This window comes from Mustela nigripes, chromosome 13 (assembly GCF_022355385.1).
Source record: "Mustela nigripes isolate SB6536 chromosome 13, MUSNIG.SB6536, whole genome shotgun sequence".
Lineage (NCBI taxonomy): Eukaryota > Metazoa > Chordata > Mammalia > Carnivora > Mustelidae > Mustela > Mustela nigripes.
The window spans coordinates 72,431,133-72,455,947 of record NC_081569.1 but is presented as its reverse complement, the minus strand read 5'-3'; the positions used below and the strand labels follow the sequence as shown (position 1 = coordinate 72,455,947).

The following is a 24,815-nucleotide window of genomic DNA, read 5'->3' as shown; positions in this document are numbered from 1 at the left end:
AAATTACACATACATATTATTTAAGGATAACTCTAGCTTAGAGTCCTACCATCAGGTAGGTAATAGCCACTGTCTGGGTGGCTCAGTCAGTTAGGTGGCCAGCTCTTGATTTTGGCTTGGGTCACGGTCTTGGGGTTCTGGAATTGAGCCCTGAGTTGGGCTCTCCGCTCAGCAAGGAGCCTGCTTCAGGATTCTCTCTCCCTCTCCCTTCCCTCTGTTTGCTCACGCACTGTTCACATGAAGGCATTCTTTCTCTCTCTCTCTCTTTCTTGAAATAAATGAATCTTTTTTTAAAAGATTTTTTTTTTAAGATTTTATTTATTTATTTGCCAGAAAGAGAGGGAGAGGGAGAGAGAGAGCGCGCGCAAGCGAGCACAGGCAGGCAGAGTGGCAGCAGAGGCAGAGGGAGAAGCAGGCTCCCGGCCGAGCAAGGAGCTTGATGTGGGACTCGATCCTAGGACGCTGGGATCATGACCCGAGCTGAAGGCAGCTGCTTAACCAACTGAGCCACCGAGGCGATTTTTTATTTATTTGACAGAGAGATCACAAGTAGGTTGGGGGGTGGAGAGCAGGCTCCCCACTGAGCAAAGAGCCCAACTCGGGGCTCCATTCCAGGACCCTGGGATCAGGACCCAAGTTGAAGGCAGAGGCTTTAACCAACTAAGCCACCCAGGTGCCCCGAAATAAGTCAATCTTAAAAAAAATAATTACCATTGTTAATAGTTTGGCATATTCCCTATCTTCTTTACATACACATACATTTATATTATCTTTTTAAATATAAATTTTGGCATACACTAAAGAATATACTTAACATGTTAAAAAGAAAACTGCAGACCCCAAATGGTATCATTTAGATGAAGTCCCCAAACCATGGCTTGATACCTAATCTAATTGCAGTTTCAACCTCTCCCAGAGATGTAGTCTTGCCCAGTCAGTCAGGAGTTTTTCACTGAGCACCAATGAGTCTGCCACATGGGCCCTCTCCGTCTCTCTTAGGAGGATGAGGTAATCTGTGTGACAAGGCCCCTTACTTCTCCCCATCAGGAATAGTGGCCTTGCCTGGAATAATCCTTTGCTTTTGCTAATAACTTTCTTTCCTCATCTTCCTTCTATAAAAACCTTCCATTTTGTGCATCCCTTCAGACTCCTGTCTACTTGCTACTAGATTCATGAATCATTTAATAAAGACAACTGGATCTATAAAATTTACTCAGTTGAAATTTTGTCACTTAACACAATATTTATTAGAATCTAAATTATAAAGCTTTACAATATACTGAATGCCACTGAGCCCACTACCCGAATCCAAAACTAAGAATTACTAATATACCGATTCCTATCGATTCCTATGCCTTGCTTCCCACCCCAGAGATAACCATTGTTCAGAATTTTGTTTATCATTTCCTTCCTGACCATTCTGGGCTGACTACTGCACAGCTTGTAGATTGTTCTCCTTGCCTAGCTGCTTCAGAGTTTGTGGGCCCGAGTTGTCCTATCATATGTGGTCTGGTTGTTGGCCATTTCTGTATTCAGCATCTGAGCTCTTAATTGCATTGAAAGTTCTCACATTTTAAAAATTTGAACTGACAGACAATCCTCCCAAAGCAGACAGGGTTTAGATGTAAAAGTAGTAATGTTACAGGAGTTTTTTGCTCCATTGGTACCTCAGGTTCTTGGTCATGCTGCTTGGAAGAATGATGAGGTAGACCAGACTAGAGTGGTGCGGAGCGGAGCTTATTGAAGGATAGCTAAAGTATTGTACAAAGCTCCTGAGGAGGGAGGGGACCTGAGAGGGTTGCCACCAGAGTTTCTAGGTCTAGGGGTTTTTATGGGCTTGTTGGTGGGCTGTTTTAATCTGATAATCTGTTGGTGGCCTGTCACCCAATTAGATTTTTGGTCACCTATCTATCAGGTGGGAAAGGATGGAGGGCTCCCCAGGGTGGTACAAAATCCTTTGAAGGGTGGTTTTCTCTGAAGGCCGAGGGCCCCTTGTCCTTGCCTGCCTTTCTTCCAATTATCCTTTATCAGCAACATATTTCTAAATCCTTACTGGGAACCTTTAGCCAAGCACTTCCATTCTCAGTAGAAAACCAATCTTCCTTTTAGGCCTCTTCATCTTTTGTGGGTTTGGTGTGCTGGTCTGTCTTCCCCAAGAAACAGCAAATGCCACTAAGGCAGAAGACTGGGTCTTAATTTTTTGGGTTCCCAGCCATTTTTCTCCAGGAACCTCCATTAGTTTTTCTCCCACTAGATATGCCCAAAATATGTTATTAAAGTGAAGCTGTGTTCGGTTTAGTAAATTCTTTTTAAAAATGGAAATCTTAGCTTGGACTTGAGCCATTGGGTTGGGCCCAATTAAAAAAAAATAATTAAAAGGGGTGCCTGGGTGGCTCAGTCAGTTGAACGTCTGACTCTTGGCTCCAGCTCAGGTTCCCTGCCAAGCCCAATAACCTCGCCCCAAAAGCAGAAGAGAAAGAAAACAACTTGACTAATGAGTAAGAATGTGATTGAAAGAGGAGGACTTCGGCTGCCTCCATTTTGACCTCAAACTTTCTAGTTGGGTTCTTCTTTCCAGCTCGGCTCTTGGCTCAGATGGAAGACCCTGAGGGCAAAGTCACCCCATGGGAAGACTACCCCCTCAAGCAATGAGGACTTTCCTGAGCCAGCAAGATCCCACTTGTGACTGACTCCAAGACAAGGATCAATCTGGCCTTCACTGCCCACCTGCACCTATTCACCCCACACTTAGCCCCGCACCTTCCCTATATAAACTGATTTTCGGCACTTTGGAGACCGTCTTTGAGATACTAGTGCTGGTTCACTGTCTTCTTGGTGTTGGCCTCACTGAAATGAATTCCTTTCTTGTGTCACCAGCACTGGTTCTCTGACCTTGGATTTTTTCAGCAGCAAGCTGAACCTGGTCTGTTTGGGATCCTTGGAGTCAGGAGCTCTTGCAGCCCTGTACCGTCCCTGTTCCATGCTGAGCATCCCAGGCAACCCTCTACAGAGACTGCAGAGAGAGGAAGAAATCCCACCCTTTTCTACCGCTCCAACAGGTAAGAAGAATTGTACACATTTTGTCAAGATCAAAAACTAGTCCTCAGGTAAGAGGGCTTGATAGCACCATTTGTTGCCCAGTTCATCCCATAATCACTCGGTAATTGGGATGAGCATCTGTTAGCTAGTTGACTTTAATAACAGGAGGTTGTTTGGGAGCAAAGGAGAGAAGCGCACTTTCTTGAAGATGGCACTTCAAGGAGATGGTTTCCAGGTCCTTAAGAAAGACACTGTGAGGTGGGGAGGGGGGTGCCTGCGCACAGCAGGTGCTCACGCCCTGACCCCACCCGAGGAACAGGGCACGTTGGTCCAACTTGCAGGAAGGCTTCTAATAAAATCTTCCTAAGATTCTGAAAAAAAAAAAAAGAAAAAAAGAAAGACACCGTGGATTACAAAAATGGCCAGAGGCTCATTCAGATTTCTAAAAGATTTATAGAATGTATTTCAAAAAGACTGAGAAAGAACTTACAATTTTTTTTCAAGAAAATGTCTAAGAAAAGAAAGAGGGAGGAAGTCTGTTTATTTGCAGCAGCAAAAATTAAGCCTCTCTTTTTAAAAATTAATATATAATGTATTATTTGCCCCAGGGGTACAGGTCTGTGAATCATCAGGCTGACACACTTCACAGCACTCACCATAGCACATACCCTCCCCAATGTCCATAACCCAACCACCCTCTCCCACTCCCCTCCCCCAGCAACCCTCAGTTTGTTTTGCGAGATTAAGAGTCTCTTATGGGGGCTCCTGGGTGGCTCAGTGGGTTAGAGCCTCTGTCTTCGGTTTGGGTCATAATCCCATGATCCCAGGGTCCTGGGATCGAGCCCTGCATCGAGCCCCGAATCAAATCGGGCTCTCTGCTCAGCAGGGAGCCTGCTTCCCTTCCTCTTGCTCTCTCTGCCTGCCTCTCTGCCCACTCGTGATCTCTGTCAAATAAATAAAAATAAAATCTTAAAAAAAAAAAAAGAGTCTCTTATGGTTTGTCTCCCTCATGATCCCATCTTGTTTCATTTTTTCCCTCCCTACTCCCTACTACCCCCTGCCCTGCCTCTCAAATTCCTCATATTGGAGAGATCATATGATAATTGTCTTTCTCTGATTGACTTAAGACTTTTTTTTTTTTTGGCATTTGTCTTAATACAACTGGCCCTGGGATTCCAGTCCCACAGTGCTCTTTGCTTCCATAATGCTTTGTCAATTCCAGGTACATATTTGTGCTAGACCATGTATAAAGCCAGGCAAGCAGACCTGCTTCCTGCCTAAGGGAGCTCACCCCTGAAACCGACATCATGAATGTAAATCAAAATTAGGATCACCTTTGACTGGAGAGCTTTTTTTGTCTTTAATTGTAAAAACACACACTCATTGCCAAATTTTAGCCAGGATGGAAGTGCGTAAGTAAAACATGGGAATCTCACCAGCCAATTCCATCCACTCTGTAACAACAAAAATTGTTAAATATATTTTAAGCTTATAGGACATACATCTATTTATCCACACAGAAGTAGCTTTTATTCTACAAAAATGGAATGGGGTTACATGAATTATTTACTACTTGATGTTTTAAAATGTCTTTCCAGGGACGCCTGGGTGGCTCAGTTGGTTAAGCAGCTGCCTTCGGCTCAGGTCATGATCCCAGCGTCCTGGGATTGAGTCCCATGTCGGGCTCCTTGCTCAGCAGGGAGCCTGCTTCTCCCTCTGCCTCTGCCTGCCATTCTGTCTGCCTGTGCTCGCTCTCTCCCCCTCTCTCTCTCTGATAAATAAATAAAATCTTAAAAAAAAAATAAAATGTCTTTCCATGTCAGTACCTATAAAACCATATAATATAATTTATATGTCACTTTTATAGCCAGTGGACACAGATTGTTAAATGGTGCTAACATTTATTGGCATAAATTCCTACTATTAGGACTCATGGCTCAAGGTGTATGCCATTTTATCTTATTTATCTATTTAGTTATTTATTATTTTAAAAAGATTTAATTTATTTATTTGAGAGGGGAGTGAGTGTGAGAGAGAGAGAGCAAGCACAAGCAGGGGGAGGGGCAGAGGGAGAATCAGACACCCTGCACAGCAAGGAGCCCACAGCAGGACTTGATTCCAGGACCCATAGATCATGACCTGAGCCAAAAGCAGAAGCTTAACTGACTGAGCCACTCAGCTGCCAGATGCTGTCAGTCTTAAAATTCTTCTGACAATATTCATGTAAAAAGTAGTATCTCATTATTATTTTGTATTTACTGTATTACTAGAGATGTTGAAATCTTTTCATATGTTTATTGGCTATCTGTATATCTTTTGTGAATGGCTTATTCATATACTTTTTAAAGATTTTATTTATTTACTTGACAGACAGAGATCACAAGTAGGCAGAGAAGCAGACAGAGAGAGGAGGAAGCAGGTTTCCCGCTGAGCAGAGAGCCTGATGTGGGGCTCGATCCCAGAACCCTGGGATCATGACCTGAGCTGAAGGCAGAGGCTTAACCACTGAGCCACCCAGGTGCCCCTACTTACTCATATTTTTTATCCTATACACAAAGATAAAACATTTAGGGGCGTGGGTGTGTGTATTCCAAAATGTTTAATGTGGTTATTTCTGCATAGTAAATTATGGATGGCTTTTAAGTAATTAATTCTTTTAAAAATATGAATTGCTTCACAATTTTGCTTGTCCAGGGGCCATACTAATCTCTGTATTGTTTCAATTTTGGTATGTATGCTGCCGAAACAAGCACTGGATGCTTTTTCTAAAAAGTATTTGTTTTTTTTTTTTAACAATGAAATTGTTTTGTTCACATAAAAAAGGCAAAATGTTCTCGGAATTGAATCTCCTCTCAGATCAGGGAGTAATGAGGTTTCCTAATTGAGTCTCCCCCATGAATGCAGGTTTCATTTACCTTCCATTATGTTAGGGTTCTTGGCAGCTTCATTCTTTACTGCTTCAAACGGAGCACCCAGCCCACTAAAACATTCATTTTAGTTGAATGTTTTCATACAAACTGTCCCTGCTTTGCTTGTTTGGTTCATTTTTTAATGTAGGAGATGTGACCTTCATCTCTGCCCACAGTTTGATCACATCAGAAGACAGAGTGTGCAGCTGCTTCCTGATTGGTGAAGCCCTCCTTCCTCCTTCCTTCCTCAGCAGGATCCTTTGGGAGAAAACTTCTAGAACTTCACATTTGAGAGCTTGCTGTCCCTTTCGGGCCTCTTAGGTAATTTTCCTTGGAACATTTTAAGATCTGACTTCTCAAAATCCGTAAAAATTGCATCTGGCCATCTTCCTTCAACATTCTAGCAAGTGAAATTGTTAGCAGGGCAAAAATGTACTAGGTGCTCTGCTTCTAGCAAAAAGAACTGATGTCCTGATGCTTGCGACCTCTGGCACAGCTGTATCCTGCCTTAAATCACATTTATCATCTGAATTAAAAAAGCATTGCCCATGTCCTCTGTTTATTTTAACATCTATTCTGTACTCCTACCAGGTTTTATTTCCTGTTCGCTTCTTCTTTTATCCGCAGCCAAATGCTTCTTTTCGGAAGGTTTGTGATTTCCTTTTTGACATATACACTACTGTTGAAAACTGTAATTAGATCTACTTCCTCTGAGCCCTGTTATCTTTCCTGGGTCATCCACCAGTCATAAGCTCCTTATAATCTATTTATTTTCTTGTGATAAAATTCAAATTCTCATTCTGGTCTTCTTCTTCTTCTTCCTCTTTTTTATTTTAAGATTTTATTTATTTATTTGACAGGCAGAGATCACAAGCAGGCAGAGAGAGGAAGGGAAGCAGGCTCCGCACTGAGCAGAGAGCCTGATACGGGGCTGGATCCCAGGACCCTGAGATCATGACCTGAGCGGAAGGCTGAGGCTTTAACCCACTGAGCCACCCAGTCGCCCCCCATTCTGGTCTTCTATAATATAGCACTTCCCAGACTTTAGGATTTTTACTAAAATTAATTAAAATTTTGGGGAGAAAAACCCCCAAATTAATGTGTTTGGCAACAAGAAATGACAGTTCCTCCCACCCCCACACAATCTTAGAATATCATTATCTTTTCATAGAAGAACAATAAATTCATCCTGAAAAGGCTAGAAAGGACTTAATTTCAAAATTAATTAATTTCAAAATTTATTAATATCGAAAAAAGGTGTTATTTCATTGTAGACCTGAAATCCAGCTCCAGTCCACAGACCCATGTGGGAAACCACAGATAGAATATATGGTTTTGCAGTTCTCTTTGGATGCTTTTCCCTTTCCTCCGAAATTTTAGGAGGTCTATGATGCCCAGGCTTTGTGTTAGTTCCCTTGTCATTTATCAGAGGCCCATAAATCTTCTGTCACAGGCCACAAGCAGTCCTCACAATCCTGGTCTGTGACATTAGCCTTAGTTGTCAGGTTGTCCAGCCTCGTGCTCTTTCTTTTCCAGTCACTCTTCGAATTGGGTAGTTGAAAATATCACCACAACCACAAGTCCTTCAGAGTCCTCTGTAGTAACTAGCATGTCCCAGGTTTCTTTTGCTTGAATAATTTGTTCTCAGATGGCTCAATTAAAATACGAGGTTGCCGAATTACAACAAGCTCTATCTCAGGCCTCAGAATAACTTGGGGAAGGATCTTAATCATTCACAAGGCCAGGGCTGGCCTCCTATCCCCTTACAGAGTTACCAACTAAAAGAATAGGGTCTCATCCTCCTGGGTTGGAGGGAGGGCTGTGTGCCTCTGTTGGCATCAATGAAACTCAATCCTCCCGGGTACTCTACCAAAGGACGCATTATTCCTGTGGAAATATCAGGATGGGATTGTCTTTTCTCCTCAACTCTCCTGAAGAGTGATATTTAGTAGGATAAAGACAAAGACTTTTCTAGCATAATAATGCTGAATTTATGCTATGAAGAACAGTCGACATTCACAAGAGAAAAGATGGTTTGTTTTGAGCTATTTCATCCGGATGGGCTTCAGTTCTGACCCTCAAAAATCTCATGTCTGGCTTGCTTCTGCAAGATAGATGAAGACTTTGGGGGGAAGGCAGAGAAGGGAGGGATATTGGAGAAAAAGGACTTTCCAGACCCTATCCAGGAGGACCCTGTACGAATTGGAAGGTCATATGATGAGAGGAGTGACGTTTCTCACTGCCCATGGCAACTTGTGCTTGCTATCAGCCGGTAGGGTTACTTTCTTTCTGGTCCTGAACTGCATGCACCTGCACTCATGGGTTGACAGTGTGATAGTCAAAGCAGACAGATGTATTCACCATGTTTTTGGCAACAAAACCAGACTGCATTTTTAGCACGCATATTTTGTTGTCTGTCCCAAGAAGGAAGTTAAATTTAGCACATTCCCTGCTAGCCACTGAATAGGGAAGGACCTCCCCAATCTTGGGTTTCTCAGTCCTCTATGTCTGTTTGTGGAATCTCTCCTTGCAGACTGCTAGGCCTTTCAGCAACTCAAGTTATAGAGTGAACGGTACCCCAAATCCTTAGAACCCACCAGGAAAGGTGTAGACAAGTGGGAGAGTCATAGTGATTTCTTAGTCCCAGCCCTGAGAACATTAGGAATGACCCAGTCAGATGGAATGTGTGTGCGTGGGGTGTGTGTATGTGTGTGTGTACGTGCATACGTGTGTGTGGGCCTGGAATGTAAACAGGGTACTGTGGGGGTCCTTTCTCAGACTCTTCTTGCTTGTGGTCCTGAGGAATGTGTCTGCGTTGTGTTGGGTTCAAGAAAATCGGGTCAGCATGTTATGCAGGTTCCCAAAGAGAAGTGGTTCTGGAGTAAGCAGAAAATGGAACTTCCAGGGGTGCTTGGGTGGCTCAGTTGTTAAGCCTCTGCCTTCGGCTTGGGTCATGATCTCAGGGTCCTGGGATCGAGCCCTGCATCAGGCTCTCTGCTCGGTGGGGAGCCTGCTTCCTCCCACCCCAACCCCATCTCCCTCTCTGCCTACTTGTGATCTCTATCTGCCAAATAAATAAATAAAATCTTGGAAAAAAAAAAAAACAGGAGGGGGTGGCGTGGAAGCAGGTAGCTCTCTGGCCCCCTTCTCCGACTCAGGAACCACCCATCACTCTTGTCAGAGCTTCAAACATCACTGCCTCCAGTTTTTACGCATTTCTTTATTAATATAGAAAAGGAGCCCAAGGCAGCTGGACCAGTAGTACAAAGCACCAGGAGTTAATACTATTCTGGTGAAAGGGTCAGCTTTACAAAACTCAAGGGGCAGACAGAAGCTGCCCTGGTTCTGGGGCCAGGCCCAGCCCACGGCCCAGAACCTCAGAGCAGCACCTGGAACCAGCCCCTGGGAGACAGTGACAGGTAGGTCGGGGGCAGGAGGAGCTGAAGACCATGGGACAGATGGCAGGGATAGAGGGCCAGGCAGTGAGAACCATCCTGTGGCTGATGAGGACAGGGAACTGCTGGCTTGAGGCTCTTCATCAGACCATGGGCAGGGTAGAAAAACTCCGTGGATACTAGTGGGGACAAGGAATCCAGACACAGCCCTGGGGTTGAAGGGCCTTTCCCTTATCTCTCCACCAGGGGCCATCTTTGCTCTGTCCTACAGGTGGGGCTTTAGGGCCCAAGGCACAGAGGGAGGCCAAGAGGCCTCCCAGTTGGGACGATGAGGGGGCAGGGAAGGAAGCACTTGAGTGTCCCCCGCTTAGGCAGCCAGGGCCGAGACACACGGCCGGACAATAGCACGCCTGCACAATGGGGCTAGAAAGTGGGACAGGGATGGGCTTACCCTCGGCCAGTGACTAGGACCAGCCTCATGGCAATGGTGTCTGCCTTGAACTTTAGCAAAATGGAGTCTGCAGTGGGTACTAGGTGTCAGCAGACCTGGGTTCGAGCCTTAGCTCTCCCGGAGCAGAGCTGTATCACCATGGGCCAGCCATGTCCTGCCCTGGCCTGTTCCTCATCCGTTAATGAGCGCTTTGGATAGGACTTCTTAGGTCGTGGGAGGGACCTCACAGGTCAAGGGCACTCTGAGACCTGCTCTTGGTAGTTAAGAAGTTAGTAGTTAGTTGGTAGTTAGCTCCCAACCAGACTCTGGACAAAACTGGCATGGAATGGAGGCTGGGGGTGACGTAGGAGGATGCTTTTGCTTGGAACCTACCCCCACAAGCATTCCAGAGCTGGGAAAGGCTGCCGGGAGCCTCTCCCTCACCCGGGGGAAGAGGCCGCCCCCCACCCCCCACCTTTGGCACGGGGAGGGAACGTGGCTCAGTGCGATCCCGTCACAACCACCATCTGGGTAACACTTGGCATGGAGAGAATGGGTGGCACTATGCAACCCTTTATGTTCTTCCCCGGGGTGGGGTGCTCAAGGCCTCGTGCGGCTTCAGCCTCCAACCCTTCGTGTGGGTTCGGGAGTGCTCTTCTTCACTGTGGTCCTGCCCTGGGGACAGCCCAAGACTGCCTGGCTGGCACATGTTAGTTGGTAAGGAAAGGACACAGGGGCGAGTAAGCGGACAGGGAGGCGAGAGCAGCTCTCTGGCTTTCTCCTCTTCCTCCAGGGGCAGCAGCTCAGTCAACTGAGTCACAGATCTCTTCCACCACGGAATTGAAGATGTGTGGCTGGTCCGCATAGACGTGGTGCGAAGCACCCTCAATCTCCTGTGGGGAGAGAAGGAGCCCAACACAGGTGGGAAGGCCCTTTATTCCAAGCACTAGGCAGCTGGCACACCATTTCTTTCTCCTGTAGACCTGCTTGCCCATCGCCTGGGAGCACTTATCAGAAATAACATTCCAACTTTCTCCTAGAATTTCAGCACTTTCCTGTGGGGGTCAACAAATCCCAGCATCCCATTTTGGTTCTCCTCTGACTGTTCACTCTACCTCCTTCAATGCGGCCCCACTGCCATCCTGTTTCATCCACGGGTCTGGTACACCAGGGCCTGTAGGTAGCCCCCAGCCTCATTAAGCACACTGCTTAGCAAATGAGGGGCGAGAGGGACAAGAAAAAGGGAAGGCTTCATGAAGGCAGCCTCTACCACCTGCTCTACTGTTCATGGCACTGGTTTTGGGGTGGCCCAGGGGGTCCAGTGTGGTAGTATTGAACAAGAACCTGTCATTCAGCTGAACTGGACGCCACAGAAGGGAGAGCCCCCTAATCACAGTATCACAGAGTCAAGCCTTCCAAATCCACTGCACAATCTGAACCCACCTGCTCTCTTGCCCCCTGACTCTTGGCTCCCCCGGCCCTACCCCGAGGCTCCTCTATGCCCAGAGTTCCTTGCTGTGTGCCGGCATTCACCACACACTTCTACCTCAGTCCAGCTCCTTGGCTGGCCAACAAACATACCATGTCTCGGACGTAGGAATCTGGCCGCTGCATCTTTACTTTCTTCCCTGTGCTGGTATCTATCCAGGTGTTGGCCCCGTAGATCATGGTGATGGGCACATCTTTGCGAATCAAGTGAATCCGCTCCAACATGGGGCGCCGTGCCCAGCCGAAGGACTCCATCATGGCTTTGAACGCTGTCTCCCCACTGAAGGAGCAAAACACAGTGAGACTGCGCCCAGAGTAAACCCCGCTGCGTCCGGTGTCCACGTGCTGGCTCTTTGGAGGCTGGAGACGGGGGTACAGGACCCCCGGCATGTGTGTACTCCTCCCGGGACCCTGCACCTGGCTCAGGAAATACTGGGACGAGGAGACGGGTCCCAAGCTGCCGAGACCTCCCAGCACAGGAGACAGCTAGGGACGCACTCTGGAAAACTGACGCTGACAGCTGTCCAAAGATGCAATGGGTTAACATTTACTCAACAGATATTCCCCTGTCGTGCCCTGGGTGGAGAGTGAGGACATCCAAGTCAGACAGAGGTGGTGCTGGCCCTGCCGGTGCTCACAACTCTCTCATGCTTTAGGGAGGTAGGCATTACGTAGCTAATTATTAAAAATAAACAAATAAAGGGGCACCCAGGGAGCTCTGTCAGTTGGGTGTCTGACTCTTGGTTTCAGCTCAGGTCGTGATCTCAGGGTCCTGGGGTTGAGCCCTGCATTGGGCTCCCTGCTCCAGGGCACAGTCTGCTTGAGATTCTTTCCCTCGCCTTCTGCCCTTCCCACTCATGCTATTTCTGTCTCAAATAAATACATCTTTTAATAAATAAATAGCTATGATATGGTTATTTAACTTTGTATTTCTCAAGAATTATGAAAGGCTGGTGAACGGGCAAAGGGAGTTAAGCTTGCTGGGGGTGGAAGAGAGAGAAGAGGGGTTCACGTGGGGGGGCGCTGTGAGGAGCAAACACGAGCAGTGCCAAAGGCTTCCTGACGAGACTCTGGAATGGAACACTGGTCTCCAGAGGACACAGTGGGGGAAGCAGGGCTGATCTAATCTACCTTGCTCCCTGGCCACTTCCTTAGGCATCGCTGACTGAGAAGCGGCAGGAGGGGTCTGCAAGGCTGAGACGAAAGCTGACCTTCTGGGCTGCTCTGCAGTTTTTGTGGGAGGCAGGAGGGACGGGAGGTTCGGGGGACAGCGGCCTTCCAGGCCCAGCCTGTTCGGATATTGTCTCCCAGCCTCCTGTATCGTACCCTGGGATAAAGGTGAGCTTAAGTTTTGCACAGACCATAAAAAACAGAGTTCCTCTATAAGACATGGCAGCATGGTGGAGAATTACGGACTTTGGGAGTCAGGGAGATGTGAATTCAAATCCTACCTGTTTTCTTAGCAAGCCAGGTAACCAGAATACACTTTAATTTTTTTATCTACAAATTAGAGAATTATATCCTCTTTATTTACTCACTGAGGAAAATGAAAATATGCACAAGGCCTCTAAGATGAGGTGAAGCCAAGTAGGTAACCCCAAATATTTTTCCCTGGCTGGATTTCATGCTTTCCAAGGAATGGGTAAGAGTTACCATGAGCATGCCAGGGTTACAACTCAGAAACATGTGGGCGGCTATAAAATTGAGTGATGGCATTGTGGGGAGAGGCCTGATGACCACTGATGTCATCTCTGCTTCCCCCAGGACCCGAAGGAGTTGCACGATTATACATTCTGAGGCTGACATCAGGAGGCCATTCATTCCACACAACTAGGTATGGGACTGGAGAAGTTCTGAGCAGGCAGCTGGGGTTGGGCCTTGAGTGGGTAGGAAGACTGGCACTGAGCCCGGTGGGGGCTGAGACAGGGGTCGAGAGCAGGAAGCAGGGACTACCTGATTCGACTGCTGAGCGGAGTCTCAATGCCGCTGCTGAAGCGGGACACTTCAATTAGCTGAGCTCCTGCGGGATGCTGGGGACACAGTTCCCACGCTGCCCCAAAGCCCGCTGGGTTTGAAGCTAGTGCTCAGACAGCACCTGCTGCAATGCAACCCCCACTGTCTTCACAGCTTTGGGCTCACCATGGGTGACCTGGCCAGGCCTGGAATGAGGCGGGGTAGGGCTGCTGCTCCAGTGACCTTAACTTCTGAACCACACGCCTCCCAGCAGGCTGGGTGAGGCTTCCAGAGGAGTGCCACCAACACAGCCTCCTGTGTCAGCCGCTCACAGGGCACTGCCTGGGGTAGAAGACAACCTCTCCGCCTCTCAGCTGCCAAGACTGCAGATCAGCGGGCTTGTGGGGCCTGCTGTGTGAACAGTCAAAGACTGAAACTTCTCCAGTTTTGGGAACCCCCCCCCCCAATATTCAAAAGGGTATGGAAGGAATTCCTATCCCAATAGTGAGTATTTCAAGGTGCACATAATGAAATTTTAAAATGCACATTCTTTCCATCTGCGGTTCTATTTGTAGGAAGGTATTTTAGATATAGGCACGTATGTGTGTGAAGGAAGATACACAAAGAGGTTCTCTGAAGCAGTGTCACATAGTATCTCAGACTGGAAATAGCAACAGAATTAGTGGAACTTCAGACTGCAATGGAGAAGACTTTTTTCCCCCTGACTTTTAAAAAAATACCATATTCATTTCACTTTTTCAATTAAAACAAACTTTTAAAATGTTTTCCAGACTCTTCCCTGCCAGGCTAACTGCCTATCTCCAGGGAAGAGTTAAGAGTCTTCCTCTAGAGAGATGGGCAGCATGATTAAGCAATCTATTATCTTCTCCATCCCTTTGTGCCTCTCCCTTGGGAGGTCTCTGGAAATAATGGAGCCTGCTAGCGCCCGTGTTTCCCTAATTGAATGCAAGAAGAAATGCAGCAGAGAATGATCCTGGGACAGTTCTGGAGTGTGGCCAGCAGTTGGGAGTTTCATCTCCACACCTGTCCACTCCGAGCTGGCCCTGGGAGGCCCCTCACCTGGGATTCTGAGCATTGCAGTGGTAGATATACTCAGATATAGTATCATCCTCAAAGAAGTCTGCAAACTTGCGCTTGAAGTCCGGCCGGAATCGCTGAACCAGGCCAGGTCCTGGAAGGGGAGAGAAAAACATGGGAGTAGCCAGTCTGGGGGACAGGGGTGGTGGTGGTGTGGGAAGACCGCCCCCCTCCATGTGCATGTTCGAACAACTTACACCAAATGTTATTTCTCCATGGGTATGTGCGCTCTGTACATTTAACTTTATAGTGGCGGACAGACTGTGTGAGTTGTCTGGAGCCCCAGAGGACTGCAAGGGAGTCAGCTGGTTACCAAAGACCGCAGACAGCCCAATGGAACCAGCTTAGTCTCAGCTCCATCAAGTCCCAAGTTCATTTCCTCTGAGGATCTCAAGCCCTGTAAGAGGCCCCGGCTGAGCGGTGCCTGGGTGGCTCGGTCAGCTGGATGTCTAATTTTTGACTCTAGATTTTGGCTTGGGTCCCGATCTTGGGGTTGTGGGACTAGCCCACGTTGGGCTCTGTGCTCAGTGGGAGTGCTTGTGTCCCACTCTCCTCTTCCCCCAACTGCACATACGCTCTTTCTCAAATAAATAAAATCTTAAAAAAAGAAAAAAGAAAAGAGCTCATGGCCGAGATGCCTTTTTTGTTTGTTTGTTTGTTTTTTAACAGTCTGAGCTATGTTGCTTCTCTAAGACCCTTAGGACCCTTAGGCATTTTTTTTTTTTTAAAGGTAATCTCTATATCTCTATATCTCTGATGTGGGGTTTGAACTTTGACAGATGAAGCTCGACTACCTGCCCAGAGTCCTCTCAAGTGCAGGCCTGTATGTAATAGAATGCGAGTGGAGATGTGAACTTAAGTCCAGCATCTCAGACTTGGGCCGTGGTTTTAGAGCAATCTGTTCCTTTCACCTTCCTTTCTAGCACACGTACAAGCAGGAGGGCACCCACAATGGACTAGAAATTGGGCCTAATGGTCAACTTCTGATCTCTCTCCTGGTCTTCTCTCCATGCGTGAGGACTGAGGTGTGAGAGGGAGGCATAGCTGGGGTCCCCTGGGCCCTGGCCTTCCTCCGTGGCTGCCAGCCAGCTGCTCAACCATCATGGCTCTGAGGCCCGTGCACGAATTGGGCCTGATGCAAGTCCAGAGAAGGGGAGAACGCTTAGAGCAGGGCTGCTCCCTGGAAAAGGACTACAGAGGGTTGGCTGGAGTGTGAGTGCTAGGAAGGTCAGCTCTCTGATCATTCTTCTTTGGCACCTGTGTGTCTCAAAAACTTTCCTTTCTTCCCAAACTCCTACCTTCTCCTCAAATCCATTTTTCCTCTTTTTCCTGAGTTACTCTGTTTCTCTTGGAGGGCCTTAAGAGATACTCTTATGCAGCCATTGGTAATTAACTTGCAGTAACTGGCTACATTACATATACCTCACTAGGTATACAAAAGCCATCATTACAGGATAGGAGGTCACCTATCTTTTCTATAAAGGGAATCTGCTTTCTACGTCATCACATTAAAAAGTACCCCTCCCCCGACCCCCGGAAAGGAGGAGTGCTGGCAGTATGAGGTCAGAAGGCCAAGATCTCCTAATTTTACTTACTCTGGCTGGCTCCCCCCTTTCCTTCCCTTTCCTCACCCACAGAACTGGAATAGGCATGGTTTAGAGGGGCTTGCCTAGCACTGTGGGTTATGCTAGGGGCTCTGGCTCCTGCAGGTGCTGGGTGAGCTGCAGAGACGGGATCTGATGGCAGGGCGGGTACCACGGTGAGTCACCAACAGGTTGCGATAAACTCATACATGTACCCTACGACCTCAGCAGAGGACGAGTCCCTTCGTGGCCCTGTTCTCTCTCTCTGGCGGTCTAGCCAAGGCACAGTTCTGCCTAGTTCTACTCCATCTGTCCCCTACATAGGAAAGCTTTTTGCATGTGGATGAAGGAAAAAAGAACCTTCTGAAACTGTAGACAAAGAGATCTGGTCCAGATTTAGAACTATAAGTAACAATGCTAGGCCTATTCCTAGTTCTCATGGACAAGAGGGCACGGTGGGAGTCTAGACAGTGGGGCTGTCTAAAATGGGGAGGGGGCTTCTAGAACGGAATGGCCTTGGTGTAAGGAGAAAATTTCTTTATCTGCAGGCTACTCACCCCAAGGCCCAGCTACTCGAAGAACAGCCAGGGGATTGGAACGCCCTAGGACAGACACTACAGCCTTGAACCAGGTTGGGGGTGCACGGATCTCACTGGGGTCAGTCGGTCGAAGAGGAAAGCCCCATGGGTCCACCAGGATGAGGTGTTTAACTCTAAAGGAAGAAAAAGTAAAAGGCAAGTTGTATGGGCTTGGAAGAACCATAGACCTTAACTTGCCCAGGAAGAAGGTTGCCAGTGAGATAAGGAATTAGGTCATGAGCAAGAGGGGTGACTCCTTACCTTTCAGGGTACTTGATAGAGTAAGAGGTGGCCAGGAATCCTCCCAAACTATGCCCCAGGAGGATCATGCTGGGGATCCCCATGGTCTCCCGCCACGTCTCTATGGATGTCACGAACTCATCTTCGGCCCCTTCGGGGTCCCTAGGGAATGTTGGCCTCGAGCTTCGCCCAAAGCCAAGCAGATCAAAGGTGTGCAGAGTGCGGCGGGCACTCAGTGAATCCATATTGAGGATCCAGAGGCCCACACCACCCCCGAAGCCGTGCACCATCACCAGGGGGGTGCGATCCCTCAGCTCCGGGCTCACGGTGACTGTCCAGATCTTGTTCTGGTTCGGGAGGGACACATATCGGGCCAGGAACTTGTTCTGGAGGCCTGGGGAGAGGGGAACGCAGGGCAGAGCAAGAAGACTGTTTTCTGACAGCACTGTCATGTGTCCTTCAGCTTCCTGTCTCCATTGCCAAACCCATCCCAACCGTCCTCACCTCCTTCCTTTCGTAACCCTCTGACCACATGTCCCAAGAGATCAACTCCAAGTGCGATTCGTAGGCTATCTAGTCTCTAGGAAATTAGAGGAGCCATCTTACTCCTCCAGATCGTGTGTCTGGCCTTTCGGGCCCAGTATGGGAGTGACCCCACTGACCTCACAGAGCTCCTGTATCCATTACTCTTGTACCTGCATGTGCTTGGGGCTCAAGAGAGGGAGAGAAGCATCCTCCCTGGGGGTGTCTGCGGGGATAGCTTCTGACAGGAGCTGAGGCAGTAGAGGGGGAGATGGGTATGGACTGAGCCATAGGCTTATTCCTCTTAGAGACAGTCAGTGGGCAGTGGCTGCTCTGCGGGCATGATAACAGTCACGTGACTGAGCAGCTGCCTGGACCCCGGGAGGAGGCTTGAAAGCTGTGGCTGTTCTGCAGCTGTGCTCACGCAGGCCCATAGGAAGAGAGGGTATCCATGGCTGGGGCAGTGGGTCCGGGGCAGGGAGGATCATAAGGGAGATGTGGGCAGACCTGGCCCCAGGGTCTTGTTTGAGCCTGTGGCTGCTGCCAATCATGGGATGCCCTGCCCCAACGTAATACTGCCCAGGAGAGTTGGCCCGTGGGAATCCCAAGTCACAGTAGCAGCCAGGTTAAGTGGTGGGCCTAACTGGATGGTACACAAGCAAGGTCATATTAGAGAATACAGGACTGCTGCTGGGCCTTAGGTAGGAAGGTGGTAAATCTGAGAAGTGCTTGTGTGTTTGGAAGAAGAAAGATGGAGAATAGGAAGAAGGGAGGAACAGGGGAGAAGGAGAGAAGGAGAATGCGTAGTGGTGTGTGTGTGTGTGTGTGTATGTGTGTGTGTGTTTTGTGGAGATAGCTGGTATTGGGTTTGAAGTGAAGTTGTGAGATGTGTCAGGAATTAGCATGATGGATAGGGCGGGAGCTGTTGAGAAATAGTATCATACAATATGGTGTCCCCCATGCAAATATCTTCTCTCAGATCACTGACATCCTTTCCTTCTACCCCAAGCGCTGATAGTCAGGAAGCAGTGGGCTCGGTTTAGGAACCTCTGGGGAGATATCCTGTATCCTCTTTGGGACTCCTGATGGAGGTGGGATCAGCCATCCCTTCTACTTACACTGGAGGATCCTGGCTTCCACATTCTTCAGCTGAGACATGGAAGTGGGGCGCCAAGCAGGCAGCCAGCTGCTCAGCCAGCCCTGAGGCCTGGGACAAAGAAACACAGTGATACCCACTGGCAACATTGATGCTCCCAGCCTTGCTGACAGTTACAGGACTTATCAGGGTGTTCCCCAGGCTTAGGAGACCAGCTCTATGGCACTCAGCAATTCCCTGCTGCCTGATAGACTGTTACTTTTCCCCAGCAAATGGCAATTAACAACATGCCCTTTGTTTCAACAGATACTCAGGGCACCATGTGAATCCCACTTTACAGTTTGCAAAGCTCTTTCACATGTATTATCTCATTTGGGCTTTGTAACTCCCCTTTGTTACTGGTTATCATAATGTTCAAGATCACAAGGGGTGAAAAAAAGCCAACTATTAACTAATGTTTCAGTTATCTTTATCTTTTGCCATGCCCAGGACTGTATGTTCCTTTAGGGTAGGACAAATTCCCATGCCACCTGCCCTCCTGGCAGGGCCTTGGGGCTTGTGTGTGCCCTATTCCAAGCCCCTGGAAGTAGAGTGGGGTTAGTACCCAGCTGGGCTCTCAGGCAGTCAATCAGTGCAGCCTGAAACAACAAGATGGGACAGGAAGGGAGCCAGAGGCAGGAGACCTGGGTTCAAATTCTGTTGGAACTGCCTTGCCAGGTTGCCTCTGGCCTTGTTTTCCAGATTACAAAATGTGTACAAAGTTCACATACGTCCTTACCTCCAATGGCACACAGTAAAATGATGATAATCCATTCCGTTGTCTTTTTTATTCCCAAGAAAATTTAAGGCTGCAGGGCAGAGATTGAAAGCACCAGGGTTTTTTTTGGTGGGGGAACCCTCTGGTTCTGCATCACACTATCGTCATTTACAAGCAAAATGGCTTTGGTGTGATAAATAACCGTAACCGGTCTTCGAGCATCTAGATATGTAAGGCAGGTCAGAAGGTGCCTGGGACAAATTCGGTGCTAAGTGAGTTTTTTATTCTTTGTCCATCATATGTGATATTTCTCTTTTCTTGAACTCTGCCTGAATAAAGGGGATTACAGAATGGATACCACCAGCTATGGGAAGGGTCTGTGAACATAGTTAGGCTGGGTGTTCTGTTCTGTGAGAGAATGAGAGGAACCATTACCGATCCCTCTTGCCACACACTGGACATCCCAATACATCATTCGAAGCACAGGATTTTAGATTAGGATGGCTCCTTAGGAGTCATCTGGTCCAGCCTCTTTATTTCACAGATGAGGAAACTGAGGCCTAAGTGGGCTAAGTGGCTAGTTAGAAAAAGAAGCAGAGCTAGAGCCCACATCTCAAATCCAGGTTTCTCTGTACCGTTCCTCTGGAAGTTCTAGCTTCAGCTTTTTCTTTTTTTCATTTTCGAAGGAGAATTATTTTAAAAGTTTATTTATTGATTGACTTATTTTTAGGTAATATCTACACTCAGCGTGGGGCTCAAACTCACAACCCTGTGATCAAAAGTCACATGCCTGGGTACCTGAGTAGCTTAGTTGGCTAAATGTCTGCCATGAGCTCAGGTCATGATCTTAGGGTCCTGGGATTGAATCCCATTTGGGCTCCCTGCTCATCAGGGAGTCTGCTTCTCCCTTTCCCTTTGCCCCTCCCTCCTGCTCATGCTTTTTCTCTCAAATAAATAAAATCTAAAAAAAAAAAGAAAAAAAAATCACATGCTCTACTGAGCCAGCCAGGGCCCCCAGGCCAGCTTTTCAAACCCATGGTATATAACCACACGTTCACACTCTGTTTTCTGAAAGGAAGTGTGAAATAAATCAGAAGACCAGAGTTCTAATCCTGACACTGCCACTTACCAGCAATGTGGTTCTGGGCACATTACCGAGCCACTCTGTTCTTGTCGTTAAGAGAAAGGTAGTTAACAGTATCTACTTCATAGGGTCTGTATAAAGATTAAATGAGCTTATGCCCCTGAAACACACAGAATGATGCCTAACATAAGATAAGCTCCCATCAAATGTTCTTTTCCCCCAGCTAAGTCGTAAGTTGCCTACATCCATTCAACTCGTCAATGACTATAAGAAATCCCGAGGTTGCGGCTAAGAGTGGTGTCTCTGTGACTTCTGCCAGACAAGAGCTGTCAGTCGCAATCAATCCAATTCCATGAAGATACTCAACCCATGTAGTACTCTACTGGAATTCCTTATCGTAGACTTAAAGCATGGGCACCAAAACTGCAGAATTTTGCCAGTCTTAAAAGATGAACTTTCTCCCCTATATCAGAGGCTGTGACAAGTCAGACCATGACATGTGGACCCCACCTTGCCTTGTACCTGCCCAAAGGAGTGCTGAGGCAAGATGTCCGATGCCAATAGTATCATGGGCTGCTCAGCAGATATTCTTCAGGGAGGAGCTTTAGTTTCCTCTCTTCACCAAAAATGTTACAGCTAAAGCACTGGAAATAGTATCTGCTGCACTGTTACCTCCCCACTACTGTTGGGGAGGTGAGGGCTAGGGTGGGAAATTGAGGCAAGAGGCAGAGAAGCCACTCAGCCATGAACTTAGCCTGGCCAGAGTGATCTCTTCCCTCTAGAGGGCTTTTATCCCGGTGGTGGGTGAGGCAGAAGGGGTTCTGTGTTGGGTCAGAAGCCTGTTCTGGACCTCTGGGACTTGGGCAATCTGCTCTATCTTTCATGGGCCTGACTTCTTCACCTGTAAAAAGGAGCTGAGCTATTTGCATCTCTAACATCTCTAAGCTGTGTTTCCCTAAGTCATTGTAGCCATTGTAAATTTCCCTTTAGGAAGGTCATCTTTAGAAAGCAAAACTCTTCCTAAGCAGTTCCTTCAAGCACAGGAAGCTATTACGGCCATAAAGTTAATTAGTGCTGCAAGCTGCCAGTTCTGCAGCTCTGAGGAGCAGGAACACAGGATTCAGGAAAGGCCCTGTTCTGGTGAAACCTAGGCTTGGCTGGGAGCTGAGTCATTCTTCTGGAAGCAACTTTTCCTTGCTTCTATCAGACTGCGCACTGCTAGTCACACCACCTACAGGTGGCATCCCAAACCTGATGCCCTTGAGCCAGTGAAAACAAATCCCAAAAACTGTAATTCTGAAACCACGGCGTTAAGGATCTTGTGATGATTAAAAACGTTATCAACTAGGATCGCAAGCGGTTGGCTAAGTGTCTCAGCGGTGGAGAGCCGAAGAAACTTGCGTGCCCATTACTCCAGACAATCCTAGCGCGGGAGCCTTTTCTTCTTCCCATGACCTCTCCCTGCCCGGCTAGGAGAGGCCCTTCCCCCCACCCCCCAACAGTCCTGGGGAATCTCGACGAGCAGACTTGACTGCTAACTGCTACCCCCGCGCCCGCATCCCACAAGCTGCTTGGGGGGATCCGGGCCATCACCACTAAGTGTAACCCCTCTGTACCGCGACCAGAGGAGCGAGGAGCGATCGCGAAGACTACCATGGCAAGTCAGAGTCACTCAGCTGTAGGCAAGCTTATCTACCATCGCTCCCCGAGCTCTGCTGCCTCCTCTTCTGGGCAAAAGCAAAGCAAGCAAACGCAACCCCTGGCCCTCCCTTGAAGCCGACCTGAAAAAGGAAAGGCGGGAAGGTGTCTACAACTGTTCCTCAGTCACCGACAGTCCCGGGATCATGGCCCAGAGAGAGAGAGAGGAAGAGAAAGACACAGGATTAACTCACTGTTGCTCCAGATCATCAGCCATAGTAAACAAGCCCTGCCGGGTCGAGCTGAGCCAGCCCATCCCTCCGCCTGACGCCAGCACCAGCTGACCCAGAAAAGGGTCGGATAACAAAGTGGGGCGTGGCCATGGCCGGGGGGCGGAGGCGGGCTCTGAACCCGGCTGGTAGTCCAGCCCGGTTCCGCCTGCCCACCGAGGGCGCTCTGGGGGCTCACGGAATAGGACGGTAATCCTGCTCACAGGTTTGGGGGGACAGTGAGGGAGACAGGCAGTTCTGAGAGGGCTGGGTCTCCCACAGGACCTTCTTCAGCCCTCCAGTCTGTCACAGTTAAAAAGTGACCCCACTACCCCTGAACGCTCACAAAACTGTTTGGGCTTCCCCGTAGAGCTCCTCTGATAGCCTCCTTCCGGAGTTTCTTGTAATGTGATGTTTAAGTTGCTTGTGGAAACTATACTACTGGTTTAATGTTTCTTACAAAGGGGCGGGGGCCTGACAAGTAAATTGTCAGGTTTTGCAAATAAAGAACAGGATGCTTAAAGTTGAAGTTGAACTTCAGACACTTTTTTTTTTTTTTTTTTAAAGAATAAACACATCCCAGGACGCCTGTGTGGCTCAGTGGGTTAAAGCCTCTGCCTTTGGCTCAGGTCAAGATCTCAGGGTCCTGGGATCAAGCCCCGCATCCGGCTCTCTGCTCAGCAGGGAGACTGCTTCCTCTTCTCTCTCTGCCTGCCTCTCTGCCTACTTGTGATCTGTCAAATAAATAAAGACTTATTAAAAGTAAATTAAAAAAAAAAAAGAATAAGCACATCCCGTGCAATATTTGGGACATAAGTGGGCATCCGAAATTTTATCAGGCAACCCTAAACCTTAGCGACTGATGTCAAGATGCAGTTCCTCTGCTCTGGAGATTTCCCAACCTAGTTCCCAGGAAATAATGGACTCAATCCCAGCTGTCCCTGTTTGGAGGATTCCTGCTTCCAAATTTGGAGGATCAATGGCCCTGACCTGTAAGCCCTAGCTGCTTTAAGTTGCTGGAATGGGGTGTGGGGCCTCTGGCTTATCTCTTAGGTCCTGAGTGTACTTCAGGCTTGTTCAGCAGTGGAGCCAAATGTTGAGGCTGGCTCCAGAACTTACCTGAAGTGGTAAACAAGTCCTAACGTCCCTGGAGTTGTTGGGGTTCAGGTCATCCCCTTCATCCCCTTGCTTAGGTTGAAACCAAACTGTGGTGGAGGGTGGGTGGGAGATTCCTCGTGGGGAAGGGTTTGTCTAAGTGTTTTTGGTTAACCCTCTTGCAGGTCTTAGATTCTGAGATTTCTTCTGTTTTGTAAGTGTTAGATTGCTCTATCACTCTAAGAGCTCAAAGTTTAAGAGAATGGGCATTTATAGAATTTAGGGGCCTAGCAATTTGCAAGATGTGGGGCAAAGCAGTACAAATAGAATATTTGTCTCATTTCATTCTTCCAACAGAGCACAGTGATTCTAAACTTTAGTGTGCATAAAAGTCATCTGAAGGCCTTGTTAAAAATTCAGGTTTCTAATCCGTAACCTCTCAGATTCTAAATTAGTTGGTTTGGCTTGATGCTAAAAACTGTATTTTTAGGAAGCCCTTCAGATGCTGGAGCTCAGTGAGACTCATTGGTTAATCAGAAGCATAGTTTCTAGAGTCAGAAGTCTGGCTTAAGGGTAATCTTGGTTTTGCCACATACCCACCACATGCCCCTGGGTAAGTTACTTAGCATCTCTTAATTTTCTTTCCCTGACTTGTGTCTTGTTGTGAGGATTAACCAAAATAATTCTAATGAACAGTACATTTAAGCTAAAATTTATTATTATTATTATTTATTTGTTCAAAGCCAAGCATTATGTTAGGCTCGCTCTAAGAATATCATCTGCTACCACCCAAGGCTATTTGTCCCTTTGCAGAAGTGGCAACTTTAGATTTTGAGCTCAGGTCAGACCTCCCCTCTTCTGAGGCCTCTCCTGACCGCAGGGTCTAAAAGAGATCTCCAGTCACTCTATCACACCATTCTGTTGTATTTTCTTCGTTAACACTGATCACCATCTGAAATTATTGTGACTTTTTGTTTACTCATTTATTATCAGTTTCCCTCCACTAGAACTTAAGGTTCACATGGGGCCTTGTCTGTTTTGTTCTCTGCTCTGATGCCAGCACCTACAAGGTGACTCAGAGTGGCAGGCATGGCTCAGAGTAGATACATGGGTCTACTTATTGGATGACTACACGGATACAAAGTCTAGCTAGGAGGCAGGGGTGTGAACAGTGACCTATAAACTAATATTATGAACAGTGACCTATAAACTAATATGCTAAGTGTCAAGGGCTTGGGGAGCTGTATTCTGAATTGTACCATATAGGAAATTCTGGGCTACATCATTCCAAGATAGAGCAACAAAATCTCTTTACTGAAAACCTATAAGACGTAGAATTTTTTGCAGCAAGGATGGCCTGACTGGAACTGGTTGTATCTCTCTAGACTTCATCTCAGGAGGTGGTGTATTATGTTTCTATGTGCTAAGCCATTCTTTACAAAAGAGGTCGCTCAGAAGTAGGAAACGTGTATGTATAGAAAATCCTTTTATAACCAAAGTTAATAGGTCCTTTAAGGTATCCCCAGAGCTAGGATAATTTAGGATTGTGCTGGATCTACTAGAATTATAGAGTGGAGAAGGCTCTCAGTGCCTGCTCTTGGCAGGCCTCTGAGGAGAAAGAAATGTAAGGTACTTTCTTTC

General features: G+C 47.6%; 1 protein-coding gene and 1 pseudogene across 4 annotated transcripts; both read right to left on the bottom strand.

Annotated features, from left to right (window-relative positions):
- Positions 1-3,173: 3,173 nt before the first annotated feature.
- ABHD4 (abhydrolase domain containing 4, N-acyl phospholipase B) lies at positions 3,174-22,172 on the bottom strand. 4 transcript variants are annotated; one of them, XM_059372870.1, is made up of 7 exons: positions 21,954-22,049; positions 18,354-18,442; positions 16,735-17,107; positions 16,453-16,607; positions 14,295-14,406; positions 11,355-11,541; positions 3,174-3,410 (listed from the first exon to the last, which is right to left on the bottom strand). In XM_059372870.1, the coding sequence occupies exons 2-7, from the start codon at positions 18,391-18,393 to the stop codon at positions 3,279-3,281; spliced, it is 999 nt and encodes a 332-aa protein (XP_059228853.1). In that variant the 5' UTR covers positions 18,394-18,442; positions 21,954-22,049; the 3' UTR covers positions 3,174-3,278. The 4 variants fall into 4 exon arrangements, with proteins under 4 accessions (XP_059228853.1, XP_059228850.1, XP_059228849.1 ...); XM_059372867.1 differs by lacking the exon at positions 21,954-22,049 and adding an exon at positions 19,110-19,128; XM_059372866.1 differs by lacking the exon at positions 21,954-22,049 and adding an exon at positions 22,065-22,172 and having other exon boundaries at positions 3,175-3,410.
- LOC132000438 (U6 spliceosomal RNA) lies at positions 5,698-5,792 on the bottom strand (annotated as a pseudogene).
- Positions 22,173-24,815: the final 2,643 nt, after the last annotated feature.

Excerpts from the sequence above, each read along its gene's own strand:
- ABHD4 (XM_059372866.1), bottom strand. The coding sequence starts at position 22,126 with ATGGGCTGGCTCAGCTCGACCCGGCAGGGCTTGTTTACTATGGCTGAT. Across the intron at positions 17,108-18,353 it reads GGAAGCCAGGATCCTCCAGT|GCCTCCAGAACAAGTTCCTG; the intron begins GTAAGTAGAAGG and ends CCCTCTCCCCAG. Across the intron at positions 3,411-11,354 it reads ATTCCTACGTCCGAGACATG|AATCTTAGGAAGATTTTATT; the intron begins GTATGTTTGTTG and ends TTTTTTTTTCAG.